The sequence below is a fragment of the Necator americanus genome, chromosome III (genome assembly GCF_031761385.1).
Source record: "Necator americanus strain Aroian chromosome III, whole genome shotgun sequence".
Classification (NCBI taxonomy): domain Eukaryota; kingdom Metazoa; phylum Nematoda; class Chromadorea; order Rhabditida; family Ancylostomatidae; genus Necator; species Necator americanus.
The window spans coordinates 29,233,376-29,256,901 of record NC_087373.1 but is presented as its reverse complement, the minus strand read 5'-3'; the positions used below and the strand labels follow the sequence as shown (position 1 = coordinate 29,256,901).

Genomic DNA, 23,526 nt, shown 5'->3' with positions numbered 1-23,526 from the left:
CGTATGGATTCATTTGCGGTCTCCATAGCAGCAGTGAATGAAGCCTCATTTTCCAAGAACACGCAACGTTTGCAAAGCTTCTAAGGAAATCTTATGTGCAACATTTCCTGGAATCCCTTAGCACTCGGAACGGAGCGCATATTCTCGGAGTTGCTGAGTTTTTCAGCCGAGTAAAAAACCATAGACTAATTCCGAATGCTGCAAATGGTTAAGCAGAAAGCTTGGTCATGAAAAAAATGGAAATGGCTGCACGCAATTCCCAGAAAAAACTTTTGAAGCGGGAAAAAGTAATGAGCGTTTATCATGTTACAAGATATTTGCTGAAGATGATAATTTTAGGAAATCAGGGAGCAAATCCTCGGATATACTGAGATCATTTTTTTGAAGCATTTTCTTTCACAATTTTTTAACAAATAGAAATAGGAAGTAAAATCTTTTTTTTATCTAAATAATCTAAGAGAATCTAAAAGATAAAGTAATCTAAAAGACTTCTATATTGATGAGAAAATCCGATAAAAAGGAGAACAATCAACGACATTTTCCTAGAATCGTGGATATGAAAACATCTTTTGAAGAACTTTTGTTCCTTCGACAGCAGACAAATTTTTTGAAGTTCTTCACTGCCTTTCCATTGTTTGAAGCAAACATTGCCATTCTGTTATCTTTACTCGTTAGATAATAGAACTGGAAAACTCGTACTTGCATGGCAGGTGTCCAGTTACGTTCCTCCGACGTATCGTCCTCGGATACACCAAAAGTCGTTTCTCGAGGTCGTCGTCGTAGAGATGGCGCCGAAGATTCACTGCAAAAAAAGTAATGTAGGTACGCTGGAACTAATTATCTTCTTAAGATTTTTCTTGCGCAACAAAATGACGTTCGAAGAAAATACTTTGGGGAATGAGCGCATGATCTGCTCTTCGTTTCTGGATCGTAGTAATTTTTTCTTTTTGCCCAAACTCTATGAAATTCCCATTGGAACTCACAGCTGTTTGAAGAGGAGAAAACTAAATATAGACGACGTGGCCCAGCTAAACAAACAAGGCGCCTACTCGAAAGTTTCATGGAAAACTTCTTCTGGAGAATTTGTTCGCGAAAATTCTATTTTGATCCGACGGTCAAGCGCAGCGGATAGTGATCGACAGCATGCGATACAGTAGCGAGGAATTCCGGATCGTTGACGTTGCGCGAACCGGACAGCATTGCACACATACAAACACACACACAGACACTCGCTCGGACCGGACGATCAAAAAAGAGTGGAAACAGAATAAGGCGAACTGACGGGGGGATGTGGGGAAGAATGGGGAGAGGGAAAGGCAAAGGGCAGCATGATGGGACTCGTGCGAGAGACGAGGCGAGAGTGCCGATCCTCGCAAAAACAGCTTCCCGAAAAGAACTGCCAGCGAAGGGAAATCGCTATGTTTGGTATTCGAGTTTTTAAATGTTTTTGGCATGGGAATGTCGATGGAGGAAGGTCAATTCGGCGAAGTGAACGAAAAAAAAACATCTCGGTGGTTTGTGAAAAATTTCGGTTTCAAGTGAAACCTCCTCTTATTTCCGGAATATTTGATGAGCTTTCATAAACTTTCGATAGTGGACACCATTTTACTCGATTAGGGCCAAGACCCTAAGTGTCCCAACCTTTAGTGTGAAAAGGATGACTTACTGAAAATTCAGTTCTCATGAAAATTTTAATGAAGAAATAACGGAACAAAAAAGGAATTTAATGAGAAAAATTTCCCAATGGCCACTTGAATTAATAGATGAAATTGGAAGTGTTAGCAGATATTTACTAAGATGATCCATTAAGTCGGAAAAAAAAACGGAAAATATCGTTAAAAGAGAATCTTTTTCGCAATATTGTTCATAAAAAACTAAACTCTCCCTAATTCAAAGTCTTTTCCAGCATTTCCACGCTAAAATAATTATTTCGTGTTTTATTAAAGGATTCGAAATCTTCCTGAGCAAAGAAGAGAAGGTTTCAACCACCACAAAAGTTCAATTGTCAAAAACAAAAACCAACTACAGAAACGGCTTAGGATTATCCACGAAAAAAACACTGCAATTTGCTGGATTTTGTTCGAATGAGTGAGAGAAAAATCTCTACTTAGACAGGCAGGGAAACAAATGAGACCCTATGGGGGACAATGACGTCATTAAAAGTCATGGAAACATCACTCGAAACAATTCATTGTTCCACTGAGTACAGTATGAGTACAGTATCTCTTTCTCGTTTTTTCAGGAATAATATGGTGCTTGTTCAACGGCGCTGCACTCCGAGATTCCTTTAAAATACGTTGTTGCTAAATGAAGAAATAATCAACATTCTAGAAAATTCAGGAAATTCAGGGAAGATCTACGAAATGGAGATGATGATATGACCAAATAATGGAATGAGGTGTGAAGTTTTTAAAATGTGACTCCAACCAGCTATAAAGTGATCAAAAAGCAAGTGAATGAAGCAGTAGCTAACATTTCCGGATGAAATGTTGACGATACGACTTTTTTTTTGCTTTTCGAACAGCACAAAATAAAGAAATGCATGGAATCGTATAAATAAATGGTGGAACTATGAACGACGGAAGAAAACCGAGCGACACAAATAAGGAAGTGAAGCGTTTCCGGCCGAACACTTTTACTGGTGTTGTTCGATCGATGTTATGCTTAACTCAACTGACGACTGACTGCGCCTCGCTGACTGACTGACTCCCCATAGGCCACACCTCCGTTCACAAACATAAAGTGCCAAGTACGCGTCGCAACAGAAAACATTTTGTAGCGGAAATGCAGTTGCTTTGCCGAGGAAATTTCTCTATTCAATGTTGCTGAGAAGCTGTGAAATGGCTCCAATTCCTAGGAGACATCCATAAAATTGTTGAGAACCAGTACTTCCACAACACAACAAAAAATCCCAGGAGCGCCGGGAAATTTTCCAGGATAAATGCGAATTAGCGCAGTGCTGAAAATCGAGATCTACAACGAATCCCGGTAGATGATTAGTACGAAGACGACTACGACTACGACTACGAGAAGTGTAAACACAAATCCGATCTGAAAGCAGCTCCTATTCTCCAAAGAGAAAAAAACCACCCACTCAAACAATTTCGTAAAAATTCAAAGCAAATCAATGGACATCAAGGATTTTCCAGCTCTCCCGGGGATTTCCGGTTTTGTGTCGCAGAACAAGATTGTACTTTAGCGCCGCTAGTAGCTGGTAATCGCACATTTAAGCTCAGCTCAACGATCCTTAATGCTTAGTGCGGCAATAGGTTTTGTTCGCGTCTAATCCGTTTCGCTGAAATTTAAAATACAGGGTAGACTTGGATGAAAAAACACGACAATTTACGAATAATCACCGGATAATTATTCTTTTGAGCGTTCAGCCTTGACATTCATTGTTGACATTCAGCTGATCTTATAATTTGTTTCAACAACGTGCTTAGTCTAGTGTTAAAGAAGAAATCGGAGCAGGAAAGTTTACATTCTTTCATAGAAATCTCTGGAAAAACTTCAATGAAGAGGAAAAACGAGTTTGTCTGATGGTTGATTTGAAACTGATTTACGGGGGGTTTTCATAGATGCACTTCTTTTCGTAGCTGTCTTTTTTGCGTTCATTCTGGCCCAACATTAATGTATGTGAATAAATAAACGAATAATTGAATAGATGACGCCTTCGTAAAAAATTTCGAATAACAAGGATTCGCTACAGTTCTGTAAAATAAGACTAGTCTGGGTCTATTCCTTAAAACGAGAAAGAAAAAGGAAAGAGAGGCCGAAAGAGTAATTTTTTCTATTTTTTGCAACTTCCACGAAACAGTTATTTTATTAATTACGAAACTCAAGTCAGAAAGAAACTGTTCACAAAAATATTCGAATCATTGAAACTGATCGTTGGATTTTACTGATTTTTTTTTGAGCAGTGCGACAACCTGTACGCTACCCGTTAGGAGATCCGTATCAAAATTCACAACGATCTACGAGCGACCAACAATTTTTTTTTTGGAGGAAAAAAGGAAAAGAGGCAGCCAATGAGAAAAAAAACGAATAAAAAAAGTTTTCTTGCTTTTTTCTCTCTTCTCGGTTTCTACGTTTTCTGGTGATTTTACGAAGGAAGCACTAGGAGAAAGAACAATGGAAGCGTGCTGGACACGTTGCAAGTTTGTACCCAACGAAATGACGCGTGGGGAAAAAATTATGAAAGAAGTAGAGCAATGCTTTTCTGGATTCTGGAAATTTTTCGAGAGGCGGGATCGATTACGAAATCCCCCAAGGTTTTTTTGTTTTCTGGCCCAGTCTGGTCCTCGTTTTCAAATTTTACATTTTCTGTTTGTATGCGATTGTGAAATAAGTGTTCATGATGTACTTATAACTTACTATAATTATCCATTTTTTAAAATTAACCAGAAACTAGTTTTGTTTATTTTAAAGGGACCAGATACACGGTTGGGAAGATTTATTTGTTTGTTATAAGTAGTTATTAATAGAGTAGATTTATTTGTTTATTTTTCTCTGTATCTCTCCATATTTACAAATAACAATGTGGCTCTTGAAATTCACATAAATGAATGATGGAAAGTCCAATCCAGGTGAAAGGAAGTGAATCGAAGTAGTAGACAGATGAAGTAGATTTAATAAATATTAATGGCATCAAAGTTATTCGTAGCACAAAAAAAATCCTACCACCAGCTATTTTCATTAAACCGCTACATCCGATGCCACATCGATACGCTCACGTGCCCACCACCACTTACGTATTGATACCAGTTCCGTTGATTGCTAACAAAGCATCCAGAGTATGCGCCATCATCGTCACCGGAGAATAGACGAATAACAGCAAATGTGAGAGCGAGCGTTCTTAAAAAGGAACGAGCAAAAAGAAGGGGGGGAGGGAGAGCGAGTTGCGAACAATTTGTGAGCCCACACTGTTCGACTGGGGGAAGAGAGGTCGCTATGAGAAATGAACAGAGGCTGGTCCTGGAAGATAACTCCAAAAAAGCTCCTCAACTTTTTTCTGATTGTAATAAAATGAGTTTAGAGCTTTTTCGTGTCATCTGCGCGATCGAAGAAGGTCAGGCACCGCGAAGGGAAGGATGGGAATCCCCAGGATCAGCGTAATGTATAATGGAAGTAACGTTAACAGGACCTTTACGGTGTGCTCCGTGGTCCAAAGAAGAAGCGCCAATAGTCGCGTGTTGAGGGCGTGCCCCGGCGGCCGATTCCAGCCTCTACCACCTCTCCCACCCCCGTCGGCCCGTCGGTCCGTCCTTGCGTCCGTCCGTCCGACCGTCCGACCCCGAACCCGGTTTCCTATGCCACCATAGCACTTAGATGCATTTTGTCGGCGATGACGACGCCGCCATGCAACGGTGCGGTCAGTGATTTGATGGTTTCTGCAGTCGTTTGTCTGCAATGGGTGGAGAAATGGTTTTCCACGAGTACTTACTGGATAGCTGTGTGTAGCAGAATGTTGTTAAGCCAATGGTTTAATCTATCTATGATTCATTATAATGTAAACTAGAAACACGCTACAGACAGGATTCGAGTTATGCGGCATGGACCAAACCAGTTATTTACTAAAAACTCCTTTGAAACCTAAGTAATGTTATCGTAAGAACAGGGGAATACTGTACATGGGAAGAAATGTTCATGGGAGTCGATAAAACCTCGATCCTTTTTTCATAGTGACAAGATTATTTTTCAATTTTTCCGTGTTTTTTTCTTCCAAATCTAAACCTGCTGAATCTTGTAATTTTACCATTCTTTGTTGGTTGCGTCCAAGGCTTTGTAGGATAATACCAATTTACTTGGTATTATTGGACGCAACCTACAAAGAATGGTAAAATAAAAGAGAAAATAAAAATGAAAATTGATTTGATGGAATGAAGATGAAGGAAGAAGTCGTCTTCTTGAAAGAGAGAAGAAACTGTGAAACTCTTTATAAACTTGGAGAAAGTTTATAAAGAGTTTCACAGTTTTTTTTCACAAGAAAAAATCGACGAATTAAAAACTGGCTAAGCAGAGCTGTCACGATAATCTGCCAAGGTCTTTCAAATTACGACATTTCTAAACGAAAAACGTCATTAACAGGGATCCTCAACAACATCAACAGGGAAGAATCCTCCGATCAAGGAGGATCAGTCTGAAAAATATTTCCCTGAATTTTTATTTATTCTACACAATTACAAGGCGAACTGAGATCATGTAGACAATTTGCAGTTGCCGTCGTAAACTGAGCGTTTGATTCGTTCGAGTACCTCGTTTTTCTATGGACGGGCATGAAAAATTTCTTCTGTTTGGAACTTGAAGCCGGAAAATGTCTCAACTTTCTTTTATTCCATGGATTGTGACGAAGAGAACGAAAAAAAATCGTGATAGATGTTCGGCTCTACCGACACTGGCTCAAGTTCACGAAGGAATAATTTTCAAATGGAATTGACCCAAAGGTTTTTGCCGATGAAGTAGACTCATGTAATCTACAATGAATGATTTTTTTGAATGTATCATCAAAAAAAATAAATGCACTCGTTTTTAAAAATGCAATCAATTTCTCTGAGAAACTAAAATCGGCTCAAATTCGGAATTTTCAGATTTTCTTACTACTCAAGTGCTATTCCTCAAACAATTCATTGCATTTACTCTAAGGAAAGGTAAAATTAGTGAAAAAAGAGTAATGAATGAAAATTGATGATGAATAATGAATAGACAATTATTTGTTTCCTATGCGCTTCTAACGTTTAGCAGTGACGTGAAAAAGTGAAAAAAAGGAAAAAAAAAGGAAAAAAAATAAATGAAAAGCGTCGCTTGATCTAGAGTTATCCAGGATGTTGATTAAGAACAGGAGTGAGATTTGTACCTGATTTTGTTAGCACAAAAAAATAGACAAAACTTTGAATATTTCACCTCTAACCATTCTGGTTCATGTCAGTTTAGACGCTGAAGTTTATCATTTTTTAAATTTTTCGTCTTTTGGTCTAAGACGTGCTTCGATGGTGTCAGACAATTTTCTGTGTTTTTTTTTTTGCCGCCAATTTGGATGTGCCTGTCAATGTTAATTGTGATCGAGGAGTCGTATGAGTTCCACTTTCAGAGTGTTCAAAGTCTAGAAAACATTTCCTTCCGCAAGAATCGGGAATTCCTGCTGGAAAATACTTATGTTTGCTTCCATGGAGACCTCGCGCGATCCTCGGAAACAGACGAAATGAGGTGGAGTGGTGGCGAAAGAGTGAAGCGATCGAGTGAAGGAGGTCGCAGCGATTCCGCACTTAATCGCAATCGTACAAAGTCAAGAGCGATCCGTGAACGACTACGATTCATTTGAAGCTAAACCAGATCCTAATAATAGTAATAAAAATCGCGCTGACCTTTTTTTAGCTGCGATCATCACGAAAACAGTGAGTCTCGGTTAGTTTTTTTGCGATCCAGGAAAAACAAATCATCGGGAATTTGTCGAAAATTCGCCGAATTCCTAACACAAGTTCAGAATGGAGTTTTTTTTTCTCCCAACATACTAATCGACTAATATGATTCGGCAGCACGGAACATAGTTGAAATCACGTGAAGGCCTAATCGGAAGGAGAAAAAAGAAAAAGAGGAAGGAAGTTCTTCGGAAATTCCGATAGTTCTCGAGTTTCTGGAGCTGTTCGTGGTGAAATATTGCTCTTTTCCCAGCTATTAATACATTGCTACGTGCCCTCTACCATGGATGCGTCATGTGAACCACGTCTAATTGATTGTTAGCCAGGTGAACCAAAGAACAATCGCTTCCAAAATCCTTCACAGTACACAAAGATTCCCAGAAAAACACTTTAAAACCATCCAGAACAATTCGATCCTCTCTTCCTCTCGTCATTCTCCGAGATTTTAAGTCAGAAATTCTCTTGTCCATCTCTATCTCCTATCTCTCGTAGCTTTTCCTCATTTACAAAGATTGCGGAAAAAAGAGAAAAACAGCAAAAAGAAGTGCACAAAGAAAAAAAGATAGGTGGTGGTAGGAAAACAATGAAAGTGGGCGAAAAGCATTTCGAAAGTCATCCGAATGATTAATGACTCTAGCAGACCCTGTCAGGATAAATGGGATAAGAAAAGAGAAATGGTGATAGCAGAAGCACTTAAACGATGTTTCAGTAGGTGACGAAATATAGAGAGAAAAAAAGCAGAGAAGCAAAGAAAAGAGAAAAAAATAAAAAGCATCGATGTGAAATGAGTTGCATTGATGCTCGGAAAATGAATAGAAGCGGAAGAGTTAATTATTCTTGCTCACGACTTGGTGGACAGATAGAAAAGTGATGTGACTTTGAACTTTGAAGTTTTTAAAGGGAAATTTCGGAATTTTGAAATTTTTTCACGTTTTTGCTCTTTTTGTGGTGATCTAAAGATCTTAAGTTTCTCGAAAAAAAAAATTCGAAGCCATGAAGAAAATTGGATGAGAAAAGATAAAAAGAAGAAATAAGTGGCTTTTGGGGAAAAAATACTCGAGTAAGAACAAAACCAAACCAAGTTTAAACGCTGCTCGATAAAGAAATGTTGGATTACTGCCAAATTATTCCGAAAATATAAGACTAAGGTATTAAAATGAAATGAAATATTGATAAAAAAGGAGGCAGAGGCTAGTGAATATGTTTGAATGAAGCTTCTGAATGTAAATGCTAAGAAATAATCGGTTTCCTGGAAGTAGTACGCACCGGAAACGATCATATCCAACAATTCTGCAAAACATTTATAAAACACAAGGCTAGAGGTAAAGAAATAAATAATAGTAGTAGCAGCATTATCATGGATGGAAAATTCAGGGAAAATCGTTTTTAAAGAATTCTCGACAAATTTTTGAAACTCTTTTCTAGAGTATGGACCTCCTACTCACTTTATCCGGAATAAAATTTGATGAATTTCCCTTTTTGGGTTTTTTTTTTGGAAATTTTGGGAATGTGTACGTCCTGTGTATTTGTTCTCTAGGGAAAGTGTCCAAGCGTGGAAAATTGACACCTAGTTGCGGAGCACATGATTCACTGCTGTTTAAGCGGCTATTAACGTCAGTTGACAAATATTATCAACCAAGAGAATTTTTAGTAGAGATGACGAAGGATCCTGGATAAACATAGTAAGGGTACTGAAAATATTTAATATAATTGTAATACACTTACACAGTACTGATCCTTGCTCATTGTATTCTTTTTTCTTTCTTGTCACCGTGTATTTTTTCGATTTGTTTTGAATTTCTTATTGCAACATAATTTGGCATGCCATAAATAAGCAAATAAGTAAATAAATGAATAATAAGAGAATGATAATAAATAACTATAATAAGAAATAATATTAAAACGTTTTAACGCTGTAAAACCACAACAGAACTGTCAGATCCCCGAATTCCATGCCAAATGTTGCTCTTCTTTCGAAAATCGAAGCAAAAATTAGACGGCTAAATGATTGCGTCCAGCGGGGGAAAAAAGGGTCCCAATCCAGAAACACAGAGCCCCTATCTGGTGTCCTTCGACAGAACTAGTCAAAGCAAATGGAGATGTGTGTAATTACAGTTGGAAAACATCCGTAATGCTTAAATTGAGTCTCAAGGTCACTGAGGAACGATAGCTTTAGTCGGCTAATTCTTGAAAAAGTAGATTTATTACTAGGAAGCGGGTGTCATTCCAATGGCCACGACTTCTGGTCTCCAAGCGAATGACAACAGGGGAGGAAAAGGTGAGATCAAATACCGTACAAAAGGTGTACAGCATTACTACAGTAGATGCCATCTAATTACTATTTATATTAATATTTACATATTTACATCTAATAACGTCAAAATATATTTGTTATTGCTTATTTATGTCCTTAATTTGCATATATTTCTACTTCATATTTATATGTTCTTATAAGCTGTAAGAAGGGACCCCAAACAAATAAATAAACAATAATAACAATGAATAGCTAAATCACTATTATACGCATATATATCATTTTACTATCACTAAATCAATGATGCACGCATGCGTTTCATCTTATTATTGTTTTTTAGATGCCTTTTATTTATTTATCATCAATATACATCATATGATGATAAAAACCATGTTATTATGTTACTAAACTGTGAAAAGGAACCGAAAGGTCATTTCATGTTGATTTTACCTTTTTAACCGTTCTTTGTTTAACCCATTTCACGTTTCTGAACAGATTCACTGCAAATTGCATAAATTTCTTAGCTAATAAAATAATCAGTTCATATTTTTTCTCCGAAGAGTCTGACCCTCAACGTCTTGGTTCAGATTTATGTACCCCTTAGCTTTGTGGCGCTCAATGACTGATTCGCACTTAGCAAGTCTATGGTAATTTGGAAAATTGTCGTGAAAACGTGTGCAGAAAATCCGAACTTGCCTCAAATGCACAAATTGCACTCCGAAAAGAGAAAAGTCCGAAGATCAAAGCACAAATCAGACATTTTTCGCTAAAAATGTCGTTCAAAAGATGGATGGACACCCGAAGGGATCAGTAAAAAGTTGCACTATGAACCTCTCTCTGAAAATCCTTGCAAACCCTGTGATAGGAAGCGTCTATGCCGATTTATTCGTTATAAAATGAAATCGTATCTCTTTCCCCTTCATGCAAAACGATATGCATTTCTCATCGAGAATGAGAATACACTTTTCATCTTAAAATCAGCTAGGCACATTTTCGCAATGTATTGCAATGCAAAAGATGACAGTAAATCTTTGAAATGTATGACGGGCGCCAAGATCGCCACGATCGAAGTCGTCGTTCATGAAACGAATAGCGGAAATCCATCAAAGTCATCTGGTCGAGATCCAGGATTACGGTGAAGTTCAACGCCAAAGAACGTTCTTTTCGGGACCCTTTCACATTTCTTTCGAATAGAACACAAGAAATGTTCATTCTACATTGATTTCCTTCATTTATGATCGGTTTACAATTTAAGAAATTTCACTGTTTCCTAGTCAATAATGTCAATCAACAATGAATAAGTAATACATTATATTTAATTAAAAATAAAATACGCTAAAACTATAAGAATTTCCGCAGGTCTCTGTTTCTGAATTGTTCTGAACTGAAATTTCTTCATTTTCTTGAATGAAATCTCGTGTTGTTGTTCTGCAAATTGTTTTCCTAATAGTTAACCAGAAGAAAGAGAAAAAAGTTATAAAGTTACGAAACGTAGTGATGAAAGTTAGATTCTTAGCAAGGAACAATATCAGGTAAGGAAATTTTCACGGATCCGCACGCCAAGCATAGTTCAATGCAAAGAAGTTCTAAGAAAATTCACGAGAAATTCCTTTGAAAGCTGTGCTGATCTATTAGCTCTTAGGCACGAAAGCCAGAATTATCCTGAACGGAAAATCGTCAGCATTGTATGCATACGGGTGCTGCAGTGTGGATTTTTCAATTAAATGCATTCCAATGATTAGTTTCTCGTGAAAAGAACGTTTTTTTCTCGTTGAAGATTCGACCTCAGTTCCTAGGATACTCAGAATTTCATTGCGGAAATTGAGCGCAAAGAATTACAGGAATCTTGCAAAGGCAGCAGTGGTGGTCCGGAAAAAAGACGCAACACAGGAGCTGGCACTGCCATGAGCCCAATGGAAATTGCAGATGGATGAGTTCCGTTTTAAAATTGTCAAGAAAAGTTGAGGATCCGCAAAAAGAGATGATGAGAGTTCAGCTTGAAGATGGATGGATTTAGGAATTTTCTGAGCAGCAATCGATTTCAGACTTTAAAACAGTCTTTTCACTCACTACTACGGTATAACTTTATATTTTTCCTTCGAAAGCACTTCAATTCTCTCAGTTTCGTCCATTGGCGGAGTCGTTCAACGATGTCGTTGAGATTTTAGTAGTTCCGTGGATTACTGAGATGACATCATGCATGAATGACATCATTAAAAGTCGTAAGAATCCCCGAGCAGAACAGTTACCGTAGTTCTGATGTATATTTGGCATATTTGTTTACTTATTTCATTTTTTAAATTCTTTTCATGAACCACAAAGTTTGCCATCTGTAGAAACAGCAGTAAACTTTAGCTGGACCGTAAAATCATCAAAAAAATCTCTTAAAAAGGGTTAAACATTGCGAGAGACGAGTGTAAGAAGTCTTAGTTTTACATCTCAGAAATCACAATGATACTTCTATTTGAAAAAAAAATAATAGCTACATAATTCTACTAAATCAGCTGGGAATTCGATCAAAGTTAGACCAAAAAGAGAGGAAGAGGTGAAAAAAAGCCTTTTTCGTGCATTAAACCTCGCTCTTTTCTGATCACGTTCACCACATTTTGAGGATTTTCTTTTTTCGCATGAGAAGCAACTCATGCTTACACTCGAAGTTTGGCAGTAATCTGTGGCGAGTCGTAAACAACTACAGCTGTTCCTCATCAAGCATGAGCGCAAAGTTTGCCCGAAGAGAAGAAAAAAACGCTTCTCATCGCCGCCGTTTGCCAGCAATTTCGGCCTCAATCAAGCTCGACCGGCGAGCAGGCTCGATAGCCTCGGTAGAGAGCATCGAGCCTCTCTATTGTGCGATGCTCTCGTGAATGTGGGGGGATTGGCGCAGGGGCGGAGTGCAAATGTGTTCGATTCGTTCAGGAATTAGTTCTGAGCTGCTGAGCGAGCACGAAAGAAGCGCTCGACGACGATAATTCCATTACTCGATGAGTGATGAGTGACGGGAAATGGACGGTGATTTATGGGCGAATAACCCTCACTCGAACGGGATTAGCAACCCTCAAGTGAAATTCACATACGTATCTTAGCAAAATTACCGTCAGGACCTCTCCATGCATGGTAAGATCAAAGAGGGGATCGTAAAAATCCACAGAAATATCATATTCACTCACCGTTTCTTCCTCAACGACACCGGCGGAGGTTTTTTCGTCGACGACCGCTGAATAGTGCCGTACTGTTCGGCCACCCAAGGTCCTACAGCGAATTTCAGCATCGTTAGCGTGAGTTTAGGCGATTGTGGAAATGTGCAACGTTGTGTGTTGTCACGGTTTTAATGGTATCACGCTGCGGACGTGTGGGGAATGGCTTGATAAGCCGTCAAGACTGGAGAAGCATGAGAGTGTGGGCGGGTCCGAAGGAGCGGCGGCGGCAAGCCGTGGGTCTGCTGTGACTACGACGGGAGCCACATGAGATTGTGCACGAAAAAACGGATATGGATTTCGAATGTGAAAGAAAGATGATGGTTGGAGATTATTCTCGAAGATTCCCGTCCCATCAAGAAAAATTTCGGGGAAAGAAATAATTGTGCATATTTCTTATCCAAAGGAAATTACTCACAGTTCAAGTTGACCGAAAACATCGAAAAAAAATCTGAATTGCTATCTCAGCAGTAGAAATTTCGGCAACAAATCCTCGTGTATCATTTTTGACCACAAAAAAACTATTCGCCGTTCAAGGTTGACTAAGAACATGGAAAATCGCATAGAAAAGTGATTTACACCAGAAAAGTCCTCTTTAAAGGAGGAGAATAATAGTTTCCAGAAAAACCTGGGAACGTGCATGAAAATGATAAAATAAATACAAAAAAGAACTCATGCCATGGCGGAGGAAAAATCACATTTGATTGATAAAAGTTCCTTCCAACAACAGACGGAAGGAAAGCAATGGTTTAGTAATATTTTTCCGGTAAATGGTAGAAAAAAAATGAAAAAATCGTATTTACAGTAATTCTCTCAAGTTCATGCGCAAGCGCTTCTATGAGCTATGAAAGATCCGGAAAATCCATATTCAAAAAAAGAAGAATGACTCAGCAACACGAGAATTTCTTTCACGATTTTCGTTCGCAAAGTGTTGTAAGCAACTGTTGCAGTTACGAGGTTAACAATTTAGCTTAAGTGGTTTTTTTCGTTGCTGGAAAACGTGGAATGTAATGAACGTGCCTGGAGAACGTGGTTAACACTACGGAAAAGAGATTTGCGAGAAAAAAAACTGTGGGAGTTTCCCTCAGGAAAAGATCGTAAATCTCATCCGTGAGTTAGTCGTGCTCGAATCAAGTTTACGGTAGTCTTATTGCATCGTTCCCATACTCTCCCCAATCGATAGCGAAGATTTTCGAACACAAATTTTGCAACAGGTTTACAGGCTTAAGATAGATTTCTCCAATATTTTCTTACTACCCGTAGTTTAACACCTTCTGCAGTAGCCTTTACAATTTATACAGTATAGCTCTTACAGTTTTGTGTGCCGCGTTTTTCTTTCAATTTTTTGGGTCCCAAAAACTCGTCTTACCCACTTTTTCTAATCTTGCTTTAATGACTTTTCGTACTAGAATTCCCTACGAAACGCTTCAGTTTTTTTTTCTCGATTTCAAGTTGTATCATCTGATCCCAGCTATTCTAGGATGGCTGGTTACTTCCATAGTTACTACTACAGTACAGTACAGTTCCAGTAAATCAGAAGAAGTCCTTGCTGCTATCTAATGAAGTATAAACGAGAATAAAGAAAAACTGTTAGTAAGAACCATCAAATGTTACAGAAAGACTGAAGGGGTCCATTACTACTGCTTTGAGGCCTCAAATTGCTAAACAGCTCCAGTCAATTTCCGGTAAGGACCTCATAATCTCAGGCGGTTCATACCAGGAAGAAGTTATGTACTTCGTAGCTGAATGTTACCACTACCTACACTCGTTCCGCTAAAGCGATTACGATTTTCCTAATGTCAGTTTTTCACCTCATTCCTAAAAAGCCCCCTAATGTTGTTGAGAAATAAAATTAAACCAATAGGGTAAATGTTCCTTATTACCGTAACCATGCTTTTTTCCTAACCACTGCTGTATTTTTGCGAAGAAATGAAATAAACAGAAAAAACATCTGGAAAATTCTCAGGTTAATGTTGATGATATACACATGTATGTTTTACAAGAGAAGCCTAATAAGGAAATTTCCAGAAAATTCACAAAGTCACGGTGGAATTTCCTTTTGCTATTTGACCTAAATTTTCCAGTATGGATTGCTTGACAATAATGGCAATTTCCAATCGATGACGATCTCCCCCTTGAGCATCGCCGTAAGCAGCTTCATAAGCACCTTGGATAACTGAGTAAATAACTACTGCATGGATAAAAATGCGATCAATACATAATCTGTTTTCAACTGCGTTGTTTTTGAGGCATACAGTTATCGGAATTAAATTCTGGAACTATGAAATCAACAGTTAATTTGCTTTCTAATTTATGAAGTCTTCATTTTAGCACTTTTAATTTGAATTATTGAAATTTGGATAAAATTTTGAATAAAATAATTTGGATAAAAATATGAAGATATTTTTATTTCGTGCAACCCAAAGGTTTCTACGGGTTGTTACGGATTAGTCTGTCGGAAAAGGATTTTGGGGAAAAAGTTAATGGCAGTGCCGTAATCCTCCACCATAATCGCAATGTGTTCAAATTTTTAGATTTAAAGTATGGAACACAGTTTCCTAGGGAAACTTCTCTACCTCGTCGTAGTTCCATAGATTCAGGGGCATACATATGTGTAGGGTTCACTGTGAGTGAGTGAATTATTCCGCGAAATTTTGAATAATTGATGAAAATCTCATCCGTACAGCTTTATTTATAGAAGGAAGAGGTTGATTCGGTCTCCAATTTACAGAGATCATCTTGTAGCTTCCAGTAAAGGATCATTTTTTGGAAAATCGCTTTCATTTTCCTTGTCGGAAAAGAAATTTTCAAAGAATTCAGTTGTCGTTGATTTACGTGAAGAATTTTTGAAAAGTCATGGTGTTACTTCTAAAGGTGTACTGTAGAATTATATATTGCTATTGAATATTTTAAATATCCGTAAAAGAGGGGAATAATAAATTGCACGACAAATACGCCCACGAATCTCGTCGTCGTCAACCGCTCCAGGCACACCTGATATCCTTCGGTCCTCATCAGCGCATAAATTTGATATTCTCATCGTAGGTAACGAGACGCGCAACAACAACAACGGATCATTTTACCAGAAACCGGAAAGTGCAATGGATGGATGAATTTACCGGGAACCTCCCGTTCCTAATATGTACTCCCAGAGACCGAAGACTCGTGCAGACGTTCTCAATTCCTAGCACTTGGATATGCTGGGAATTCCCAGGGTATAATTCGAGGTTGCAAAGATGCGCCACAGATTTTCTCATAAAATCCGAGAGCACATTTCCTCAAGAGACATCTAGCATATGTGTGAGTGTGTGTATCACTAAACGAATCGATGTCTGTCTGTGTCGACGTCGTCGCTTCCGTCGACATTAGCGCATCAGGCGCGTGTTAAGCGCGAAGTTGAGCATCGTATATTTCCCCAAGGATTTTTAGTGGAGTGTAGGTCAAAAATCGCTGGGATTGTTATGCAGCGGATTTCTGCAAAACGACTCCAAGACCTCTATGATTACATTTGGGAAAAAAGGTGTTCAACAGTCACAGAACATAAACATACTGTAAGAAATTAGCAGATGAACCGGAAGTCGTTATGACTATAAAAGAGTGTTTCGAGCTGATGTTAACAGCTTTAATGACATTGTCATTAAAGTCAGCGTAAGGAGAAACACGATTCTGGATTCCTTTCAGTAGTAAGTGAGGTTAAAGACAAAACTACTTCCAGGGATGTAGAAAAACGTAAAATTATAGAGGAATTCAGGAACCAGTTGAGATTTCAGACTCCCCTACGAGGCAACGCTTTCTACCGTAAACTTAGTAAAATGAAAACCCAGTCGTTGCGTTAATCAAGCGCACGAATTCCTTTTTTGTGGTAGTTTCAGCAGTATCTCATGAAAATTTTCCCGATGCTTCTTTTAACTCTTTGACGACACCAAGGCTTAACGATGAGGTGCACATTTTTTTACTGAATATTTTCTATGATTTCGTAATTTTTTCTGAGTGCTTTTTGAAGAATTTTTTTAAAGTTCATTTTCATTTGTTATTTCTATTTACTTGTTCAAATATACCTCGTAAAAGTCAACTGGTGTCACTCAAAAACTCAAAAAGTCACTCAAAAAATGTGCGCTCTCGTCAATTGATTGAGAAGAAGTGGAAGGGAATTGTCAGAGAAAAACATAAGAAAGAAATCCGTAAGAAAACATAAAAACAATAGAAAAGGATTCTAAAACAAATCCCTCAAGCATCATTTCGCAGCAATTTTCAACAAAAGTATGCTTTGTGGCGGAATTTTATCATCAATTTTCTGGTCCAGACTTTTCAAGCAAAACAATAAGTTATTCAGTGAGATACAATCCATAGGTTAGAAGCTGCTTGTGCTGATGCTTGGCGCTTGCTTTTGCTTAATTTATTTTTTTTTAGGAATCCTGGAAATCACATCACAAAAGAGCTACTGTTCAGGAAAAAAACCAAAAGGAAATCATCAAGGGATAAAGAAGAACCAGCACGATAACAGATGGAAAAAAAATATTTTTGTTAAAAAAGGATTAGGACAACGAATCGCTCCAAGAAAAGATATGTGTATATTGACATCAATTTGCGCCTATACGTAAAGTAGAAAAAATAAAAAAGGTTAGCTTGAAAATATTCAAAAAACGAACTAGATTTAAGAAACGAGTTAATAACAAAATGTTTGCGGAAGTTGGAGCTCATTGGTTATCCCCGGATTTTTTTTTCCAGGAAAACTCTGCTTTCTTGGATGATAGGGCTAGGCGCTACCACCTAAAGCATTTATGTTTGGATTTGGAATTTTTTTAACGTTTTTTTAAAGCATTTTAGAGTGTTTTTCTCAGGAATAAATATGTTTTCCCGTGGTTTTTTTTTTGAAGGTAGAGAAATCATTCAATGTACCAGATGTGCCCTTAAGCCCAGCACTGAAAATCTGCGCGGGCGCCTGTTGCGATTTTAGTGCTGTTTTACGAATTTTTTCGTTCGCCCGCAATGATTCACATCCGGAAATCGCTGGGCGAATGAAAAGCCCGGCATATGTGAAGGATAGTCAAGTGCTTCTTGAAGTTTTTGGTTTTCTTGAAGTTTTTGGTTTTCTTGGAACTTTTGGCACGGATAACCGGCAAAATGAGGACAAAATAAGTGAGGGGGAAGTAAGTTGTTAAGGGAATGAACGGGTCAGCGATAGTGCTTTTCATTCTCTGCTGCACTTCTGAATGAAAAATTGTCACCGGTTCCATAGAAGATGCTTTGAATATCACAGATATTTTTTAAAGAAAAAAAACACTCAAAAATGATGGCTTTTGGTCGCGAGTTCGAGGATATCATATGTCCATAGGCAGGTGTCGATCTGCTGATATTAGAAAAAGCCAATGCCTATGTGATGAGAAGTATCAATGGATTCTTCCAGAAAATACTGCGCCTTTTTTTCTACACGCTAACGGCGAACATTAGCTCGCGAACACTTAGCGCATGAAGTGTTTTCCTCGAAATCTGATACGTATTACATCTCTATCGAATTTATAAACAAAGTCCTAATGCATTTTCATTATCCTTCTCCCATTTCAGAACGTATGAAGGGCTTTTTTGTTGGTTGGAGTGATCGTTTTCCTGATTATATTTTTTTTTAAAAATTACATTAAATATAATAAGAATAAATGAATAAGCAAATAAAAAATAATAATAAAAAAGTATATAGCGACAATAAAAGTAAATAAATAAGTGCATATAAATAATAAATATAAGTATTGTTATAAATAATAATAAGATAATGACTAATATTAATAATATTTAATTATTACAAATAATAATAAGATAATGAATAAAGTTTTAAAAAATCTGGAAGTGTAGAAGAATTCAGTAGTGTCAGGTAACAACCAAATGGTGCCGCCCTATGACGAGGACATGGCACGAACTCGAATTCACGGAACGTTCGAGCTTCGAGCACAAATTCAACGAACGGAGTCAACGGTAACGTGGTGTGTGGCACGCCTCAAATTTCCTCCTCGTACCTGATTGTTTCCAAGAACTCATCAAACGGCAAGGGGCTGCAGAGTTCTGCGTATTGCGTGAAATACACGGCAGCTAATAGAGTCGACTTTTTCCGTTAACGGCCTCATTTGTGCAAATGAATTCAAGCTTCCAAGTAGTCACTAATCCAATTCGCATCGAAAAAAAAAACCGAAAAGAAAAAGGGAAGGTAATGATTTCCTCGTTACAATTACATGAATGGAAAAAGGAAAAAATCGTTGTGGGAAAGAAATAACTATAATGGATTCAGTTTTGAAACGTAAATGAGCATTGGCAAAAAAAGAAATCCTGAGACATTTTTAAGAGTATTTTCTTCTTGAAGAAAAAAAAAACTCAAGAGTCTCTTGTAGTCTATATATCAGATAGATGCAGCGTGAAAAAATCTCTGAAACACATAAACAGATTTTTAAGGAAGATTTTTTGCAAAAGATACCTTTGGAATCTCCTGTGACCTAAATTTCAAATAGAAATTTCGTTTAAAAAGTGTCTCAAACATCCTTAAAGGTTTTTTGGTAGTGATTTTTCACGGGAAAAAACCTCTTAGGATCTTTTGCGAACCAAATTTCAAATAGAAACTGTGTGAAAATGTCTGAAATGGTAGCGGCTTTCATTCAAACCAAAACCACGGCTCTCGGTAACTGAGCGCACGGAAATGGCAGCATAAAAAACCGGTGCCGGGCACGATCATCGTTCATGGAATACTGATGCGTGGTGCTCCGTACTACGAATTGTATCATTTCTGATTAGAATTTATTTTGTGTTCAATCTCTTTGTGGTGAAGCTGCAGCTCAGATCATCCTGGAGTCAGGTGTTCTGCTCTCGGAGGCGACATGAAATGATCTATCCACATGCCACAACTCTCTGATCAATCGAAAGTCCTACGAAGATATCCGGAATCGGCGCGACTAGAAGAGAGGAGTGAGCCGAAAAATTCGATAAATTTAAAATTAAAGGCATCACCCCACGAATCTAAGGTGGTAGGTGATTTCAGGTGGAGTATTCTTATACGGGATAGTAGATTATGGAGAGGGGGTGATTCTGTCCATTTCTTCCCAACTGCCGTAAGAAAACGGCCCGGAAGATACGGCGTTCCGGCGTGCTATTTTCCACAAGAAGTTCGATTGAAGGGCGCGAGCCCTGTGCCGCGCCGCAACTTCCGGGCCGGATGTTCGGGAGCGATAAGAAGCAACAACGATACGAGAATGACGTAGACATGTCAGTGACAATGCTGTTGTCTATGTCATTCTTCCATGTTATTTTGGAATGTCAACGCAGTGGAATAGAAACAGTGAGAAGAACCGTTTTCAAAATCCAAAAAAAAAATCCAAAATGTCACCGAAGACTTATAGATCGTTACAAAAATCCCATATGAACATCGTTGTTTCTTCTGAGGCGACCAGGTATAATATTACCTGGCCGCCTCAAAAGAAAATTATTATTATTACTAATTTTATTAATTATTCTATTATTAATTTTTATTAATCATTTTATTTCTGTTAGTGTAAAAACGAACAGAAATAAAATAATTAATAAAATAGCATTAAAAAACCAATAACGTGTTATAAAACACCGAACTCTTTTTCTTCTGTGTTCTATTTCTCAAGATTAGATTTTGAAAAAACGTTATTACTTATATATCAACCCAAAAAAATTCTTCATGAATGTTTTCATGTCTACCCCTACCCTTAAAGTTATTTAAAAAAATATTCTGAAAAAATTTCTGCTTTCTACAACAATGTCTGGAAGACTTTGAAAAGAAAAAAAAGTGTAGACATGAAATGTACCGACCTATAATTGTACACGATAGAAAACTCGATTGACAACTGATAGTCAGATTACAACTCGCAAAAAAAAAGAAGAGAGATTGACAGAATGAGGTCGCGATATGTAGTCGAGGCGAGAGATCACTTCACCTCGCTACGAGCAAAAAAAAATTGCTTCAAGCAGTTGTTTGTCAGTGTGTGTGTGTGTGACGAGGCTTTGTTTTTAGTGAAAGCTGTTCCATTCGGTCACTCACTCAACTCTGAGTCGAGTCCTACGAGCACCTCATCGCTCATCTCAGTTTTTATTTACTTTCTTCCACACGTGGATCGAGGTCGCCGCCGACTCGCGAACGGCCGGCGTATGTCCGGTCGGTCAGGCGAAAGCAGAGATCCGTGCGTGCACCGCTACGAACATAAATATTCTAGCTGACATACGAGAAACTTACATGAAATCGTCGTTGTCGTGACATTTCTCCTTCGCACGTCGTGACCACGCATGTACACATAGTAAACGTAATTTACTGGAAGCTTTCTCGAGGAAAGTTGCCACTTCCATCACTCAGAGGACTGTAACGAAAATGGAACGAGCTGATGCGGCGCGAGTGCGTGCGTGCGATTCACGCACGATTCACGAGACGCAAAAGAAAACGCATTAATTGTATGAGAGACGTATATAGCAACGAAATTATGTCAGCAATGAGGATCGAACGGAACGTCCACGTTTCATTAGACGTAGATGGTAGCGGATAGCTCGTGGAGCGAAAAAAAAAACCGAGAGAAAAAAAACGTCCTTTGCAGGACAATATTAGAAATTTCAGGAAAACAGCGCCGGGGGCGGCTGTGCGCCTGCCAGATCGAAATCCAGCGCACATTCAGCCGCTACGGGGTCCGCCGGTGGTGAAATTGTAAAAAGAGAGTCCAACGAGGCGTTTAGCGCTGTAGGGGGCAAGCTGTAACACGACGGAGGGCAACCGGCACCGTGGCGGCGGCGGTGGTGATCCATCCATCCTTCCACGCCACCGCCGCCGGAAGTGCACCCGATCGTCCGTATTGTCCTTGGCATAATTTCAGGAATTTTAGGTGAAACTACAACACTTAACTAAACCTTGAAATTCACTAGGGTTGAACAGTTTACACATTCAAAAGAAGTTCTTCGAAAACACTCTGAAATAGAGATCCAGAAGCGGTTTTGCTAGAAGAAGTACCCCATTAACATGAGCAAAAAGAGGGCAAGCACTGAAATTGGAATGGCTTCTGTTCGGAATCCACAGTAAACCGCAGAGTTTCCAACGTTTACGGAATAATTTACATTTTAGTCGAATAAAAAATGGGAAAAGAAAAGTTCCAGGAACTTTTCTGGTGGGTGGCTCCTATCGAAGAAAAACATGCTTCACAGACTGTAATAAATATGGAAACGTGTTCATACATAGAAATAGACGATGTATGAAAAACGAGTGCAACCAGACCAGAAATTTCCTCGATGACTAGTTCAGCGCGCAAATGTACAAATACGAAACACGCCTCCGCTATGCTATTTCAGTGTGGGGGAAAAAACGGAAATTGTGAAATGACGCTGTCAATTGACTCAGCCAGTGTTTTCATTTTTAAAATTCCCAGTGTTTTTCACGTTCCGCGGATCCTAACACGATGTTGAAATTCTTTTTGATGAATGGAAAAACTCATCGAAACCGCTCGTAAACCAGTTTTTCCTCCTGAAAGCGGCGTTTTCGTATTAGCGTTGTGGAAAACACAGCGAAAGAGCGGTAAATATGTTCTAAAAGTGTTATTACTGTAATTTCACTGTTCTGCTCTATAAGGATTTCGTTGTTAAAATAAAGTTGGTTAGGTCCACCCATTCGGTCCACCCTTATTTATAACACATTTGTAGTGGATTGGATAACGCGCTACGTTCTTAGGGTGTGAAGGTCAACCAGCGGGAATTTTTGTTGTTCACTTCTTTTTTTTCGAGTAGGTTAGGTGTGGGATGTAATTTTTGATGACGCAAAGAAAAAGTCGGAACACTCTCACGAATTCAAAGAAGATGCCTCAATTTTTCCGACAAGGCGACTCTTTACGCTGATATAGGCAATGAAACGAAAAAAAAACATAGGGAGTGAAGGATTAGAAAGGATTGGAACAAAAGTAAATAGTAATATACAAGTAGTAAATTATAATAATATGTAAAAATAAATTAGAAGTAAAATTACCAGAAAAAACAGTACTTTACGTCTAAAAGTAACCGAATTTACCATTTTATGACCCGGATTGGCATAAATAAATATAATTGGCTACTTTGTTGAGCAAGCTGAAACTTTTAGTGCTCATGAATCCTTTGATTCCTGAATTTGTTGTGTGTATTCCGTGTCATTGCTGAGATACTTGAAAACTGCTCCCAAAACCTCATTTATTTCATTATTTATTAGTGAAAAGGACTGAATAGGGAAAATTTTCGCAAACAATGCCTCTCGAACGGTTGCTCCCGAATAACCTAATATGTCTAGCTGATCCAGTAAATCCCCAGAGTTTTTGGATCCGGAATTGTAGAGGATTTCGTTCACACAAACAGGTGGAAAGGAAGCGAGAATCCCTCCGGGAAAGATGGAAAATAAATAGGAATTGAAGTAATCGGAAACAAAATGATTTGACTCCTGAAATGTATAGTTTGCAAGTATCATCACAAAAACATGGAACATCCTCCATAAATCCAGGCAAGAAATGTTTGGGATCATCGGAAGAACACTTACAGCAAAGTCACAAAGCGACGCAATTCCTTAAAACCACTGGATTTACGAAATAAAATCGTGTACACCTGATTTTACAAAGTGTTCTTTTACAAAGTAAAGGGATCTGCCAACGTTCATCCAGACGAGAAA

General features: G+C 38.3%; 1 protein-coding gene across 2 annotated transcripts in view; it reads right to left on the bottom strand.

The window, feature by feature from the left end:
- The window catches only part of RB195_011320 (uncharacterized protein), a gene marked incomplete at both ends in the record, with an annotated part of 63,641 nt that overhangs the window by 14,613 nt on the left and 25,502 nt on the right, over nt 1-23,526 (bottom strand). The window contains 2 exons of one of the 2 annotated variants that reach the window (XM_064192678.1): nt 700-802; nt 12,837-12,937. In XM_064192678.1, coding sequence (XP_064050262.1) covers nt 700-802; nt 12,837-12,937 — 204 coding nt within the window. Of the gene's footprint in view, nt 1-699; nt 803-12,836; nt 12,938-23,526 lie in introns of those variants that run through there. The other variant, XM_064192679.1, reaches the window with a different exon arrangement.